Source organism: Pongo abelii, chromosome 2 (assembly GCF_028885655.2).
Source record: "Pongo abelii isolate AG06213 chromosome 2, NHGRI_mPonAbe1-v2.0_pri, whole genome shotgun sequence".
Lineage (NCBI taxonomy): Eukaryota > Metazoa > Chordata > Mammalia > Primates > Hominidae > Pongo > Pongo abelii.
This window is the reverse complement of record NC_085928.1, coordinates 192,919,054-192,934,897: the sequence shown is the minus strand read 5'-3', so window position 1 is coordinate 192,934,897 and position 15,844 is coordinate 192,919,054. Positions and strand designations below refer to the sequence as shown.

Sequence of the window (15,844 nt, the reverse complement as noted above, 5' to 3'; positions counted from 1 at the left end):
TACAGCTGGCGCATTCCTATCAGAGCCTTTTCCAGGAGTTGTACTGATGATCTATAAAAGCTGGGTAAGAACTACATTTTAAAAAACTGCAGTCAGTGAAAGGCATAAATGATATCCCTGTACTATAATGAAGGGTAAATACAGTAAAATTTAACTTGTGAAACAAGTTAGTTTGGCAGTGCAGGTTGTGATAAACAGAGACAGGCTTAAAATGCTTAAATAAAGGAACACTTTTAATTATATAGGAAAATTTTTATTTCATAAATATAACTTCATAAACTTTAAAAAATTGAGAGCTGTACAATAATATGCTACATTTACTGACAATGCAGAGAATTTTTGAAGGATTACATTAGACAGCCACAGTGTCTCAGGTCCAAAATTTTAAACTAAGTAAGTATTGCTACAATATTTCCAGATACTCATTCCTCATAAAAATCTAAATTACCATTATTACAAACATATTAGTTATGATCTATTTTTTATAGGAACAACATTCGAGTTATTTCACATAAAACAGCACTTTAGTAATGTTTTATGAAAATAGATAACTCATTTCAAGATGATAGAAATAAAATGTCTATAAGTGGGGACCAAAATTAATAAAACATGTTTGACATAACTCTTTGGTGTTATTTTTATTAATACCTGCTTATATCATACCCCAAACTGATCTTTACAGGAAAAACACCAACATGGAAGATTCTCCCTTTTCCTACAGCCTTCACGAGATTTTCAGAGTAGCATATTTTAAAAACTTTTGGCTCTTAACTGTCAATTTTCTAGTGGCCTTGACTCCTATTAGGAGTCTCAAGCGATCAGAAAAGTTCAATCTCACAATCTTTTGCAGTAGAAATGACCTCAGTCCTGGTACTAATCGTAGGGCAGAATGCAAGTATTTCCTAAGGTTGATTTGCCTCTGTTTAGTCTCCCGTTCAGGATAGGTAGGGCCTGGGCGTGGCTCAGGTCTGGAAGCCTTTGTATATTATGAGCTTTAGACCCAAGAAAGAGGACAGATAGATAGAAAATTCAAACCATAAATTCTCCTCTTTTCTCAACTCGACAGCAGGTCTTCGTAGCTGTAGTTCTCCCTGGCCCATACTTTGCTCCGCCCAGGGTGAGCCTATGCCTGCTGAAGCTGAGGCAGGGTGCTGAGTCACTTAAAGCAGCTGAGGGGCAATTTTGGAAACTGACTTGGTGCTTGCCACTATCTTCAGGCTTACAGCCCTCAGACGAGGCAAAGGGAGGCAAATCGATTTGAGACCACTGATTGATTAACTAGCAATAACATATTTAGCAGTTTGCTCTAGTTTTGGCAGATAAGGGTAAGTTAATTATCAACATCATCCTTTCCAAAGAATTTTAAAGAAATATGCAAAGGGGACACTTTCCTTGTGATTACTGGTTATGTAGTAAGAGTTCTGCAAGATGAACATAGCACTAGAAAACTACTGAAAACTTGTAGACTGCATTGTTACTTCTTAAATAAATAGAAAACTCTTTTCTTAAAATCACAAGATAATTTTGCTTTAAAAACAGTGGATTTGGAGTAACAGTTCAGGATGAGCACATTAGTGGATGCCATTTACTTTTTTTAAAAAAATAAAGTTCTCCTTAACTAACTTCAAATGGTGAGTACAGAAAATTACATCAATCACACTTTAAGCACCATTATAGGCGAGCTGACCTCCTGTCTTGCTGCAGTTGGTCACAGGCTATTTTATGACTTTGGAGTCTTTGTCTAGTGTCGGTACTCAGTTTATTTGATGGCAAATAAACACTGTCATGTAAATATAATGCAGGCCTCTTGGATGTCATTTTGTTTGTTATACGTATGTTTTATAAGAGATTTTATGAGCAAATTTCCATATCCTCCACTACAGTACTCTACTGAGTATATCTTCAGTATTTCCTCTTCTGGAACATGAATTAGTGAATGCAGACATTGTATGTTGTATTATTCTTTTAGTATTTCTAGAATAATAGATCTTCCTAAATCCAGCTATGGAATATCTAAGTTAAAGAAGGACTATTTTTGAAAATTAATATTTAGCTTAATAACTTAATATCCTTACATCACTGGAACGGACAAATGTTACATTAGCAAGAAAATAGTTTACAAGCAAACAAAGATAAAGTCTTAATTTCTGTCTCTACCATTCTTTCCCCTGCCAGTCCGATTCTAGAAGCCTTATATTCATGAAATGGGAAGGAAGCTTAGGGCTGCACAATAAATCTCCATAAAGGAATGACATTTTCAAGGGAAAACTTTTGGTAAAACCGCATTTAACCATTTTCTTAATATGTATACAATCATTATTTGCCTAGAGCTGGGTAATAGTTCTTAAGCTAATAATCACTTCTAAATCTTAAGACAACATTACTTTTCAATAAAACAAAAACAAATGACAATACTGAACTACGTGATAAATTCAGGATGGAAGTTAGGTTTTGAAGTGCAATGAGTTAATTACAGTAACATGTACCCGATTAATCATCCTTAGCATTGTAATTTATTGCTAACGTTACCTGATACAAGTTTAGCATTTTAGACTTTTAACAATTTACATTCCATAGCCACACCTGAAAATATGCCTTGCACTGGGACACTGGCAGAACTCACTGTATTGTGGTAGTTTGCTATAACTTAGATTACATAACCTGAAAATAAGATTATTAACTGAAACCCTTTATTCTAAAATCTAGCTTACAGAAAGGGAAGAGCAAGTCTAAGCTGGCTGCAGAAAGAGGCTCTTCTCTTTTTATTGATTTAATTACCCATACTATTCTGATTTGTATAATTAAACATATTTGCAATATTTAAATACTGTCCAAACTTTTTATTGATAGAGTTAAACTTTACAATGATGTCATGAAATACTATACACAGAGCCTTCAGGTAAAGAGAAAAAAAGCAAATTTAAATATGTTAACCAGATTAAAGCATGCAAAAGATCCAATGATAAAGACATTAAATTAATAATATGCTAATGGTATCTAATTTACCCACCACAGGGTCTTCATACTCTGTCACAAAAATATTAGTAAACATCAATTTGAAGTTCGGTGAATGGACCTGATTCCTGATTTGTATATATGATATACCCATTGCATTTATATGGCTAACTTTACAGGCTGTGTTACAGTACAGTTAGAGGAATTGGTATAAATTTATTCCCCATACTGCAGTAAATAATGGTTGGAAATGATTCTCCTAATTTGCTCTGTGAACTCAGAATGCATTAATGAATTAACAACACAGGTCACTGAGGGACCAAAATTCCTCAGTATTCACATTAACTTTTCCCATGAAAAGCTTCAAATATAACTCTAATAAAAAAATAGAGTTCTCAAGGCAAACTTTCAGCATAATTTACAGAAGCAGATTTAAATAGAAGAGTCAATAATCAAGCTAATACTAAAAAATACACTTTACTAAGATTTGTCTCCTTTTTCTACATTTATATTAAAATATAATGGCCTCAGCAACAGACTGAAATGCCATTAGGAGTCCCATAAGCACAAGGGACAAACCAGACAAAGAGATGAAAAATGTCTCTTTATTCTCAAATTTTAACATGTTCAGATTCAAATTAAGGGTGTTGGGAGGGGCTTGTATTAATGCTTTCTGTTTGTTTGCCATTATAACTCTGAGTGGGTATGAACTACTACAAAGATTTCGGAAATTAATTTCAGAGCTAGTGTGGCCATTAACAGGGTGATCACACTGAATTTTAGGAAAGGAGGTGAAATGGCTCCCACAAAGTACTACTGCCCCTTTAACAAGTAGATGAGTCCATTGTGGAGAGAGTCAAGATGCTCCTGTCGTTGGTATAGAAAGGATCCGATGCACTCCATGATCTAAAGTAACAATAAGAGAAAAGTTTGGCTCACCAGGACCTATGTTTTAATTGAGAAAAAAATTTACTCTGAAACTTAGGACCAAAATGCAATCATTGATTGATTCATTTAAATGCTAAAGAGAGATTCTTCATACTAGTATTGAATGCCCAAACTTTCTATTTATATTATATAAAAACTTGGGAAAAATAATGCTCTAGTCATCATATAAAAATATTAGCCAAAATTCAAACATTCATTAGCATTAAAACAGTTTCTATACGTAGTAAAGCATGAGATGCTTTTAAAGTCTTAACAATTCAATAAGAAGTATGTTATTAAGAGTTATGCACATTCAGTTTTACTGAAAAGTTCAGTTTACAAAAACAAACCCAAATCCCACTTACCAAAGGCTTTGGAATGAAACAGTAGTATGTTCCTATTATTGATCATTTCATTTCAGCTATAAATCCTGTTCTAAAGACTTCAGCGTAATTAGCTTGAATGTAGTGAATGATGTATTCAAAAGGCATCAAAGACACCTGTAGGTCACTAGCGTTTTCACTTAACTAAGAACAAACAATCCTCTACTGGTCTGGAAAAGTTAACTGGTGTCTGAATGATAAGGCCCTAAAGCAATTCATTACATAATACCTTATGTGCAGCTGTAAACTTAAATTAGCTTGAGTTAATTTAAGCTAAAAGAACTCAAGACCGAAAGTAGCCTGCCATGCTTAAAATAGACTAACCTAGTTCAAGGACAATATTAGGATTACCAAGTGAAAGGTTGCTTTTCCTATGAGACTAAACACATTTAACAATAAATACATTTTATGTAACTTTTTCCAGGGTTCCCACCTTCCCTAAACAGAGATGTTACAGGAAGAGATGAGCATTAAAAATGGCCCCAATTCACCTTTGTCAAATATTTTCTCTTTCCCAGAGATGCTAACTTTGTATGTAGCTCAACTTTAATTCGACTAGTTTCTAGAAAAGCTGGAACAGTATCTACCTTAGGTTAGGGAAGGACTTGTTCACTACCGTCTCCCTAGCATCTAGAACTGTGTCTGACATATATTGGGCACCCAGTATTTGTAGAATAAATGAATAAAATGAGAAGATGAAAATTTCTTAAAGAGTAAGTATTTACAGGGGACAAGTATACTTTTAACTATAACAGGTATCAATACTCCAATTATCTGGAGTCAGATGTCCAATTCCAAACTGCCAATACTTTATATTAGTTTTTCTTCTTTCCACATTGCTTATACAGAATAATCTTATTAGGTAAAGTCTCCATTTTTAATTTTTTTTCAAAGCACACATGTGCATTCATATGTTAAATATAATTTTTGACAGAACATTAAACACTTGAACTACATATTACTTTCTATTTAGAAGATAGTTTTGATTAGATACAGCAGCTTAACTGTTAGTAATATACGAACAGAAAATCTTTTATTGCTAAAATCCAGCTCTTTAGGGTGCAACATGGCATATCCTTTATATAGCACCATGATGCTCCCTTTGAAACTGAGCTTGCAATATGGGATACTTCACTGACAACATCAATTAATAAAATGTAAGTCGAATTTTTGTGCCTGGATGGTACAAATGTAACCACTAAAGAAATCTGTCATATAAAAACACTGGTGGCATTTCTCAAGTGATGCCCATTACTCTTGAGTTTACTACGTCAATGGAACACACAGCCAAGGGCTTCTGCATCTTGGAATGGTAGTCTCAGCCTTGCCCTACCTCTTAAATTAGACGTGAAATAGAAATACAGAATAGATGCTGCTCTGAAGTCACAACGGAAATGCCCAACACATTTCACAAATACAATTATATGTAAAAAACAAAAACAGAACTCTACGTGTCAAAATGACTTTGAAAGTTTAAATATAATGTTAATGCATCTATGGCAATTTTCACATAGCCCTTGAAAAGCACCAGGTAGCTTGGTGTTATTATATGACTTTATCCCCTAGAAAAGAATGAACAGGTCTGAAAAGACTTTCTAGATTATTCACATGAGAAAAAAGGTAAGAAAATAACAGTAACCAATAATATAACCTGTGATGCTGGAGAAAACTGGAAGGGCATTTATAGTCTAATATGATATTAATTACTAAGTTAAACATTAAGAGAATTAAAAAATTCAGAAAAAAATAATATGGCACAATTTTAAGTGAAAAGAAGTATAGATGATAATAGCTACCTTCAAGAGAACATGTCAAAGTAAATTCAATAACTCCTGGGGCAGGTTCAAAAGAGGTAATGCTGCATCAAAATGGCTATGTAAAGAATAATGGGGGCATATTACCTACATAATCGATATCGAGAAGATGGATATATGTATACAGCAGAAAAAATTTGGGGCTCATTTAAAATTAATTCTAGTTTTAAAGAAATCATTAACAAAAACGTATATTGTCATTAAAGAGAAATTTCCATTGAAGGAGAAGTTGAAAAAATTCTGTAGAGGTTCTATTGTATCTTAGTCTAACTCCTATCTCGATTCTGTGCAATGAAGCTATGTTATTAGGTAAAATAATATTATAAATCAAGCTCTTTTGGAACTTCCTTTGGGAAACTTGCTGGCCTAGGTACATGACAGAGCCACATTTTATAATACAATTATGTAAATCATAACAAAGTCCCAGAGTTTAAGTGCTCATCCTTCTACGTGGAATGAAATTACTACAAAATGATATCACAGCATTATGGAAATATTTCAGATCACATGTTATAATCAAGTCAGAACAAATGGGGATTGAAACCACAGACATTATGTTAACATAAGAATGCTATTTATAAGTTCAATTGTATCATAAAGGCATGGCTAAGCTAAAGCTAAAGTGAGAACTAACAAGTTCACCAGTAAAAGTTACCTGAATATTATAATAGATGAATGATATCATACTCATCATTTTTTTCAAAACACAAAGCTAACCAAATAATAAAAATCCTTTTTCCAGTAGATAGGAGCAGTGCCTTCTTCACTCTTTATAACCTGTTCCTGGGGTAATTTCCAACCTTTTCCAAGCCCTGGCACATGCAGAAAGTGCTACTATTCATGTAGCACATTTGGGACAATGGGAACCCACATCTCTCCCTGCCCATTTGTACCTCCATGCATATCGTGTACTGCTGCCCTGATTTTGAGAATATGGTATCATTCACCTAAAGAACACCAAGTGTGGAAAAAGCTCTTTCTACCCCCTAACATCCTCTAAATAGTGATATTAACTCTTGGGGAAATGTATGAATAAATAAATCCATTGCAAGTTTAAATGAATTTTAAATGGTGTTTACCAAAAGGTGGTTTTTTTTTTTGTTATGGTGCACAACAGCAGGCATGGTGATAAATCTCATTCAAGAAACAGATTTAGGAGGGGACAAAAATGCTAAGATTCTTTTACTCCATAATTTAAAGAGCCTGTTCTAACTCATACACTTTTAATTAGACAATAAATACCAAGCAAAAGAAACTTAAAAATCATGACTCATTTCAAAACTTCATTACAGACATAAGAAGAGGTAGGGGAGCAGAAATACAGCCTTTTGTGTTCATAAATACCTCAAAGCCTCAAATAACCAACTGGAAAATATACATACAGAGTAAGAAAAGGAAAGCCTTTGACTTCACTGTTATGTTGAGATTATTTTGTAAAGACAAAAAGCAAAAAAATTTAAAAAAAATAAAAAAGAAATAGTATATGTATAATTTAAAAAAGAAAGTTATACAAACCATAAAAGAGTACCATAAACACACTCCTACTGAGCACATTTTAGAAAGATTATGAAACAAAATTTTTTGTTCATTAGATGAAGTCTCTTCAAAGGTGCTTTCTCTTCTTTTGTGAGTGAAAAAGCCCTTAACCCAAAGCCACAAAGTGAAATCTACCACCAAAGAGTGCTAATGAATAGCAGACTTCCTGCTTCAGTTGGTAAAACCAGCTGCTGATTTATTAGGTATCTAGAGCTGCAGGTTCATCCTGTTCCAGATAGGATACTCATCTGCAGCAAAGGCTACTTAGAGAGATTTCACACCTGCTGATGTGGGTCGGACTACATCTTCCTATAACTCGTTCCAGCATTCTTCCAACAGATGCGCACGCTGCTTCTCCTTCCGGGAAACAGCACATGGATTCCAAGCACTTGATACCTGCATTTGTTTCAGTAAGCTGCGGGAGGTGAAGCAGAAAACATCAGTTGTTTAAAGATTTGGACTTCTGAAAAACATTAGAAAATTACAACAAGCACTTTCATATCAAAGGTAACTTATATAAACCTACATGTTTTTCTATAATATGGGAAACATATGAAAGGCTTTGATTTACTAGAGTATAACCATCCAAAATTATTTTAAAGCTTTGTATCCTAAATTAGAGGTCTAGTAAAATAATTATATAAATTAAGAAGCTGGATATTATTTAAATCTACTTTTAATGTTTTATTTTAATCATTTATTATGGTTAAAATGATTTCCATCAACCACTCAGGAATGTAATGAATTCCAATTTTGCATGGAGTTTTTCTTTAGGTGAAATGCTCCTGCAATTTCAATGAAAAATGTCTAACAATTGAGATAAGTGGAGTATGAATTATCTTGAAGACTGGGAAATAACAATCAGGCAGGACCTCGCCCCAATCTTCAGTAACAACAACAATAGCAGCAAACACTTTATGTATGCTTTACTATGTGCCAGGTTCTAAGCACTCTACAGATATCCACTCCATACTTATCTTTGAAAAAAGCATCATTTATCATAAATTGCTAAAAACTTTTAAGTGGCAATCATCCCATCATCAGCTCATCCTGCTTTTTAACAGTCAGCTGACAGTTAAATAAATTAAAATTTATTAAACAAGTGAATAAGTAGTACTATCAAGATTTGAAACTGAATTACTTTCTGAAAGTATGCAAGATTTATGTTGATTCAGGCATAAATAGCCCAGCAAGACAATTTTATTCCACACGACTAACAATTTTAACTGAGCAAAAATGAGGGGGAAAGATGGTATGACCACGTAGCTCGATGAATCCCAACCCTGGTTTTGTCAAGGATGCTCTGAAATTTTTCAAGGGCTGTTGTTTTTAAAAAAACACCTTATTTCAATTCACTTTCTTTTACATATATAACATCCTACATAGCACATCTTTTGAGGATAGAGAAAGAGAATAAATACAGGGCTGCACTTCCATGAAGGTTGGGAATCACCATGTGCTGGGTGCAGGCAAGAGAGGATGTTTGTGGAGATGCTCACAACGAACAGAAGAGACGGACGTGGTGGAACAGAAACCTGGCATTCTGAATGTAAACAACTGCTGATGTCCTGCAAGATCCATGCTCAGAAGATTCAACACCACACAGTGTGAAACAACACCGTTCTTATCTGGCAACTGCCTGATGACAGTGTTCTAGGATCAGCTAAGCACTGAGAAAGAGCCAAACTTGACTTGTTCTTTCGTTACAATACTATTGGTTTAGAATTGTTTAGGGCACAGTTTCTTAAACTGTGTTTTGTAAGATATTTACAGACATTTCATGAAAAAAAAAGGGGGTCAGTGTTCAATTAAATTTGGGAAACACTAATTTAACAAAGTTCTAAACAGACTTTTAAAGTAGAGGACTGTCAAGTCAGGGGTCATCTCCATGGGGGAAGCCTGAGATATTGTAATTCTCCCACTCATTTTCTTAGTGGGAGAAACCATACACCCCCACCCCCCAACCAGCAAACATTAAGCAACACCAGGAGGATCATTCATATTCAGAGGAACAGTTTAGGAAATGCTGGTTTAGGTAACAGGATTTCATCAGTTTTCCAGTATTCTCTTTGGGTCCCTGGACTCCAGTTTCCCCAATCTCAAATTTACCCCTTGTAGCAACCCAGACTCCAGGGCTCCTACATGCTCAAAGGATAAAGCCCCACACCCCATGAAGCCTTGAAGGCCCTTTACAGCCTGACCCCAGGCTGCCCTTCCTGCTCTGCTTCCCAATGCTCTGGTGCAGTCTCCACTCCAGCCAACCAGTGTTCCCTGCCTGTGGGCACGTGTCAGGGCCTGCCATCAATCAGGGTCAGAATGCTGACCCCTACATCAGGGTTCAGCTGAAATCCTACCGTCTCCATCAAACTTCCCTCACCTCTCCAACTATGAGTCATCTCTTTCTCTGATTGTTTCACTGCTTATTTGTATCACTTAATTGGCACAAGCACTTAAACTTCTATTTATTGAGCAAGGTACTGTGCCACTTTCCACAGGGGATAGTAACCCTGTGCTCAATCCGGTGAGCTAAAGGTAAGGAAGAAGGTGGGAGAGAGGACAAGTCAGGAAGACATACTAACAGCAGTTACATTAGTGGAGTGCTCACCACGTATGCCCCAGTGACTACGTAAGATGCTTCTCATGGATTGTCTCACTGAAAACTTAAACAGCCCTTAGGAACAGGCATCATGATAATCCCCAGTTTACAGATGAGGAAACCGTTAAGAATTTGTTCAAGGTCACCCACTTAATCTGGGGCTTGAATCTTGGTTTCTTTGCCTGCAGAGCCCAAACCCCTTTACCATGGCACTATCCTCCCTTATGATTATAAGAGGCAGACTACTCAGAAAACAGGAGGGAAAGCTCAAACCCAGCTGCTGTTAGTGGTACTGGTGGGAGGGCATGAAGATTTGATGAAAAAGGTGGCATTTAAAATACATCTTAAAGGACTTGGGGGGGGGCATTTCAATAGCAGGAGATGAGGGAGAAAAGATATTCCAGGCTGAGGGAAGAGAAAGAGTGGCTATGTGTGGGCAGCAGTGTGGTGTGTATTCAGCAGAAGCTTAGCCTAAGTGTAAGGGAGTGGTACTGTCCGCTTGCAAAAAGACCAGTTGTGACTCAAAGTGCGGTCCATAGATCAATGCTGATCCATAAACACTATTACTGGCCCATGAAGAAATAAGCATTTCTAATCTGTGAGAATAAGAGCTTAGAAATTCTTATAGCAGTTGGACAAAGTATGTTTATAACTGTTAAATTCAATAATTTAAAAATTGGGGCTTATTTTATGTATCTTTTAGATTTCATTTTCCTATAATTCATTTTTATTGTATTTGTAAAAGCACTGGCTCAAGATAAATTGGAAATTAAAACAAAACAAGAAAATAACAAACTGGTCCTTTACCACATTTACTTGGAGAGAACTAAACCAGTAACTCAAAAGAGCAAGGGTCTTGTCTGACACTTCTTAGTTTAACAACATGTGCTTTGCTCAAAGCTGGTGCTCAATCAACTGGGAGAAATTCATCAAGATGACACCCAGAAGGTAGCCAGTGCTTGAGTATCCACATATGTGCAAGACACTGCCTTGGTCTGGATCTGACCTTGGTAATCATCTTGCTTTGCTTCATCACCTTTCACTTTATTTTTATTATTTTTAGAGACAGGGTCTTGCTCTGTCATCCAGGCTGGAGTACAGTGGCACAATCGATCCTAGCTCACTGCAGTCGCAACCTCCTGGGCTCAAGCAATCCTTCTACCTCAGCCTCCTGGGTAGCTACTACAGGTGTGCGTCATCATGTCAGGCTAATTTTTAATTTTAGTAGAGACAGGGTCTTACTATACTGCCCAGGCTGGTCTCAAACTCCTGGCCTCCAGTGGTCCTCCCACCTCAGCCTCTCAAAGTGCTGGGATTACGGGTGTGAGCTACTGAGCCTGGCCATCCTTCGCTTTAAAACTGAAGGACGGTTATTAAAATACGGACATCCCAACAGAGAAGGTAAACATCTTGAAATGTCAAAAATTTTAAGAAATGACTTCTTCAGATCACTTTTTGAATGAAGTATATATATATGTGTATATATAGTTTGTATGTATATGTTTCCTTTTTTCTCTAAAGAAAAAAAAAAAAGAACTCAGCTGCTTGTTTTTTTTTTTTTTCCTGGAGACTGAGTCTCACTCTGTTGCCCAGGCTGGAAGCTGGAGTGCAGTGGTGTAATCTCGGTTCACTGCAACCTCCACTTCCTGGGTTCAAGCAATTCTCATGGCTCAGCCTCCTGAGTAGCTGGGACTACAAGCACATACCACCACGCCCAGCTAATTTTTTTGTATTTTAGTAGAGATGAGGTTTCACCATGTTGCCCAGGCTGGTCTCAATCTTCTGAGCTCAGACAATCCGCCCACCTCAGCCTCCCAAAGTGCTAGGATTATAAGCATGAGCCACCGTGGCCAGCCTCAGCTGCTTTTAAAATGCTGAATGTTGGCTGTGTTTCTGTAAAGCTATCTATAGAAAATGCTATACTGTTCTCTAGCAAACCTCCAAGCTGTACTACTTTCCCATATATACATCTTTGATCTCAATATTCAGGAACTGGGAGCTCGGCCAGAGTGCCTGTACAGACATAGATGCCAGTATAATTGGGTGAGGGAGAATGGGAGTGGAGCATTTAGAGCTCATTTCATTCAAAGTAAGGATAGGAAATCATTATTTTTTTTGGGGAAATCATTACATGTTTTGGGAGACCACTTATAAATAACAGAAAAGAAAAAAAGCATAGTAATGGGAGTGAGACCCTACCTAGTGGTACCAAGAGGTAACTTTTAATTTACTAGAAGTTGTGACTGGTAAGCCTCACTTTCCACTACACTTGCTCCCAGGAATGACCACATAATTTAGTGCTAGAAAGGCTGTCAAGCAAAACAACTATGTCTATTCAACATGACTATGCACAGATAATAAAAATGCTCATCTTCACAGAAATTGCCTTTTGAAATAAATTCTGGCTCACTGCTTTTATTTCCATTATTTTCATGTCAGTGACAATAAACACTTAGACACTTCTTATTGCTTATACAAAATATTTTCCTGAAACCTTACAACCTTCCTTAAATCTTACAAATTTTAGAAAAATGTCTTACATTTCTAACATTTTTTAGTCACACCTGTGACGTTCTATCAAATCAAATAAAGGTTTTTGTTTTTTAAAGTTTAGACAGTAACTGTCAAACAATTAACCATGCTAGGTCTTTTGCCCTTAAAGGTGTTCTATATACTGGATAATCAAAGTGAGCACCCTGCATGGCCTTAAAGGAGTTATTTGGAAAGAAGCTTTAAACTCTAATTATAAAAACAAAAATGAAAAAAGAAGAGGTTTGTGTTTGAGGAAACGTTTTTCTTTTTAATGTAACATCAAATCATCAAATATTACTGATTTTCAAATCTGATTAAGAATCATAAAATCTCTAAAACAAGTAATGAGCTTCATCTCATAATTCAGAACTGCAATGGAGATAGCCAGGTAGTGATGAAATCTGGGTAACTGGGATACCTGTTTCTCCAAAACATTCTTCAAGCTCATATTCACTCTTCTAAACTCCCTTTCCTCTCTCCTTCCCTCTATAGAGTAAAATAAACAACTTAGAAAGATTGTTATAAAATACTTCCATACTGTCTTTTAGGGATTTCTTAAGAGAAGGAGATTTCTGTATGTATTACATACCTAAGAATATGGGCCGGGCGTGGTGGTTTACATCTGTAATCCCAGAACTTTGGGAGGCAAGGAAGGTGAATCACTTGAGGCCAGGAGTTCGAGAACAGCCTGGCCAACAAGGCGAAACCCTGTCTCTACTAAATATACAAAAATTAGCTGCATGTGTAGTCCCAGCCTGTCTGTAGGCTGAGGCAGGAGAATTGCTTGAACCCAGGAGGTGGAGGTCGCACTGAGCCGAGATGGTGCCTCCGCACTCCAGCCTGGGCAACAGAGTGAGACTCTATGTCTATCTCAAAAAAAAAGAAAATAAAAATATGAGAATTATATTGATTTGGTAAATTTATTTTAATAATCTGGCTTATTCTTAGTTTGAAAGAGGACTAAGGGCCTTTTGTTTTAATGTATTCTACTGGTTACATAAATAACAACATATGACTAGGAATCTGTAATTTAGGTGAGGAAGAAATTAATACCTGTGAAAAATGATAAAATCCCCAAATTTAATGCAGAGGGTAAATTAATGTCACAGGGTGTAAGAGAGAATTCACTTATCGTTCCTTGGCAAAAGTCACCATAATAAGGCTCCTGTTATTTAATGGGAACATTCTAAGAACCCAATTCTCAGCTGTACTGTACATTTAATGGACATATTAAAGCAAAGCAGTACCAGATCCACATCATATGAAATATCCACTAGAACTTGAATGTGTGGGGAACTTTTATTACAGAGGATACAATTTTATAGTTTTAGTATTGTCAGGTCTCAAGTAGATTATCTGCTTTGTAGACTATCCAGGGCATAACATAAACCCTAGGCAGCAGCAAGCTCTTCACATGAGCTTTCTTTGGAGCTCAGTCAGAGCCTATTAAAAAAAACTAAACATCTTTCTATAGCAAGGCACAATGCAAGAGAAATATACTGTAAATATAATCATATGAAGCATACTAAAACAAATAAAAATTCAGAATTCTTTTGAATATTTTTTCAACTGATATTTAATAACAGAGTTGATTAATTTTTCATTTAGGGCAATCCACTAATCTAATTTAAAAACTGTATCTTATAGAATAGTCCAGATTCTTCAAATTATTCTACCTGTTCCAGGGTCTGATTTATAGTGTTGTTAAAAGATTTACAATTTTCAAGTGGCTTTGTTACAAAGTTTCATCACTGCTTCTCCCATATGAGACAACAACACTTTCTTCACTAGTAATTACAATAAATAAAATAGCAATTAGTCCAAATAATACAATTATTAGTGGCAGGAAATTTTATCCTCCATAATTACTACCAATCCAAATATTCTGCATATCCCAATTAGGTCTTGAAATGGTTGTCAGGGTTACTCCTCGAGAGAAGAGAAAATCAAGCTCTCATCAATTCTTATTTCTTTTTTTTTCTTTTGAGACGGAGTCTCACTCTGTCACCCAGGCTTGAGTGCAGTGGTGCCATCTTGGCTCAATGCAAGCTCTGCCTCCCAGGTTTTTGCCATTCTCCTGCCTCAGCCTCCCGAGTAGCTGGGACTACAGGCGTCCGCCACCACGCCTAGTTAATTTTTGTTTTTGTATTTTTAGTAGAGACGGGGTTTCACCATGTCAGCCAGGATGGTCTCAATCTCCTGACCTCGTGATCCACCCGCCTCGCCTCCCAAAGTGCTGGGATTACAGGCGTGAGCCACTGCGCCCGGCCTTCTTCTTCTTCTTTTTTAAAAAATATACAACTATGAAAATTTATGAGCCAGTGTGGTAGCTCACGCCTATATCCCAGCACTTTGGGAGGCTGAGGCAGGTAGATCGCTTGAGCCCAGGAGTTTGAGACCAGTGTGGGCAACATGGCGAGACCCAGTCTCCACAAAAAATACAAAAAACTAGCTGGGCATGGTGGGATGCACCTGTAGTCCCAGCTACTGGGGGAGAGGGGTCTGGGGTGGGAGGACCGCTTGAGCCCAGGAGGTCGAGGCTGCAGTGAGCCATGATAGTGCCACTGCACTCTAGCCTGGGCGATGGAATGAGGCCCTGTCTCAAAGAAAAAATTTATGAAAAGAATGGAAAGTTTGTTGAATATCAGTCAGCAGAAAATTACTCAGTACTGTCTAAGCACCCCACTTTTTGATCATTCAACTTAAGAGGTGACTTAGATAAGTAATTCAGTATCTAACTATATTAAGATGGGTAAATGATACACAACTACAGCTTCAAGGGGGAAAATGATTTCAGAGATAACAGAAATAGCACGACATTTTCAAAAGGAGAAGTGAAAAGGAGTATTTTCTTGAATGTAAGACAACAGGTTGTGAGAATATCTTCACAGCTTAGAATGTGAGGTGAAGTCTGATTTATCTTTGGAACTCTAAAGACAGATTGACAAAATTTTCAGGGATGGACATACGAAAAACATAAAGACCACAAAAAAAAAAAAAAAAAAACAACTAAACTAAAACAACACATGAGGAACAGTGAAGGAATTAGTAAAGAAATGGAAATGTCAGGTCAGGTGTCCCATGACATGCCCCCCAAGCAT

General features: G+C 36.5%; 1 protein-coding gene across 7 annotated transcripts in view; it reads right to left on the bottom strand.

Moving 5' to 3' along the window:
• Nucleotides 1–842: 842 nt before the first annotated feature.
• ATP11B (ATPase phospholipid transporting 11B (putative)) overlaps nucleotides 843–15,844 on the bottom strand; it is a 126,878-nt gene continuing 111,876 nt past the window's right edge. For 3 of the 7 annotated variants that reach the window (XM_024244335.3, XM_024244336.3, XM_063722358.1), the window contains 2 exons: nucleotides 7,897–8,030; nucleotides 843–3,861 (listed from right to left, as the gene is read on the bottom strand). In XM_024244335.3, the coding sequence (XP_024100103.3) occupies nucleotides 3,780–3,861; nucleotides 7,897–8,030 (216 nt within the window). In that variant the 3' untranslated portion in view covers nucleotides 843–3,779. Of the gene's footprint in view, nucleotides 8,031–15,844 lie in introns of all 7 variants that reach the window. The other 4 variants (XM_054553043.2, XM_054553045.2, XM_063722357.1 and 1 more) reach the window with 3 other exon arrangements.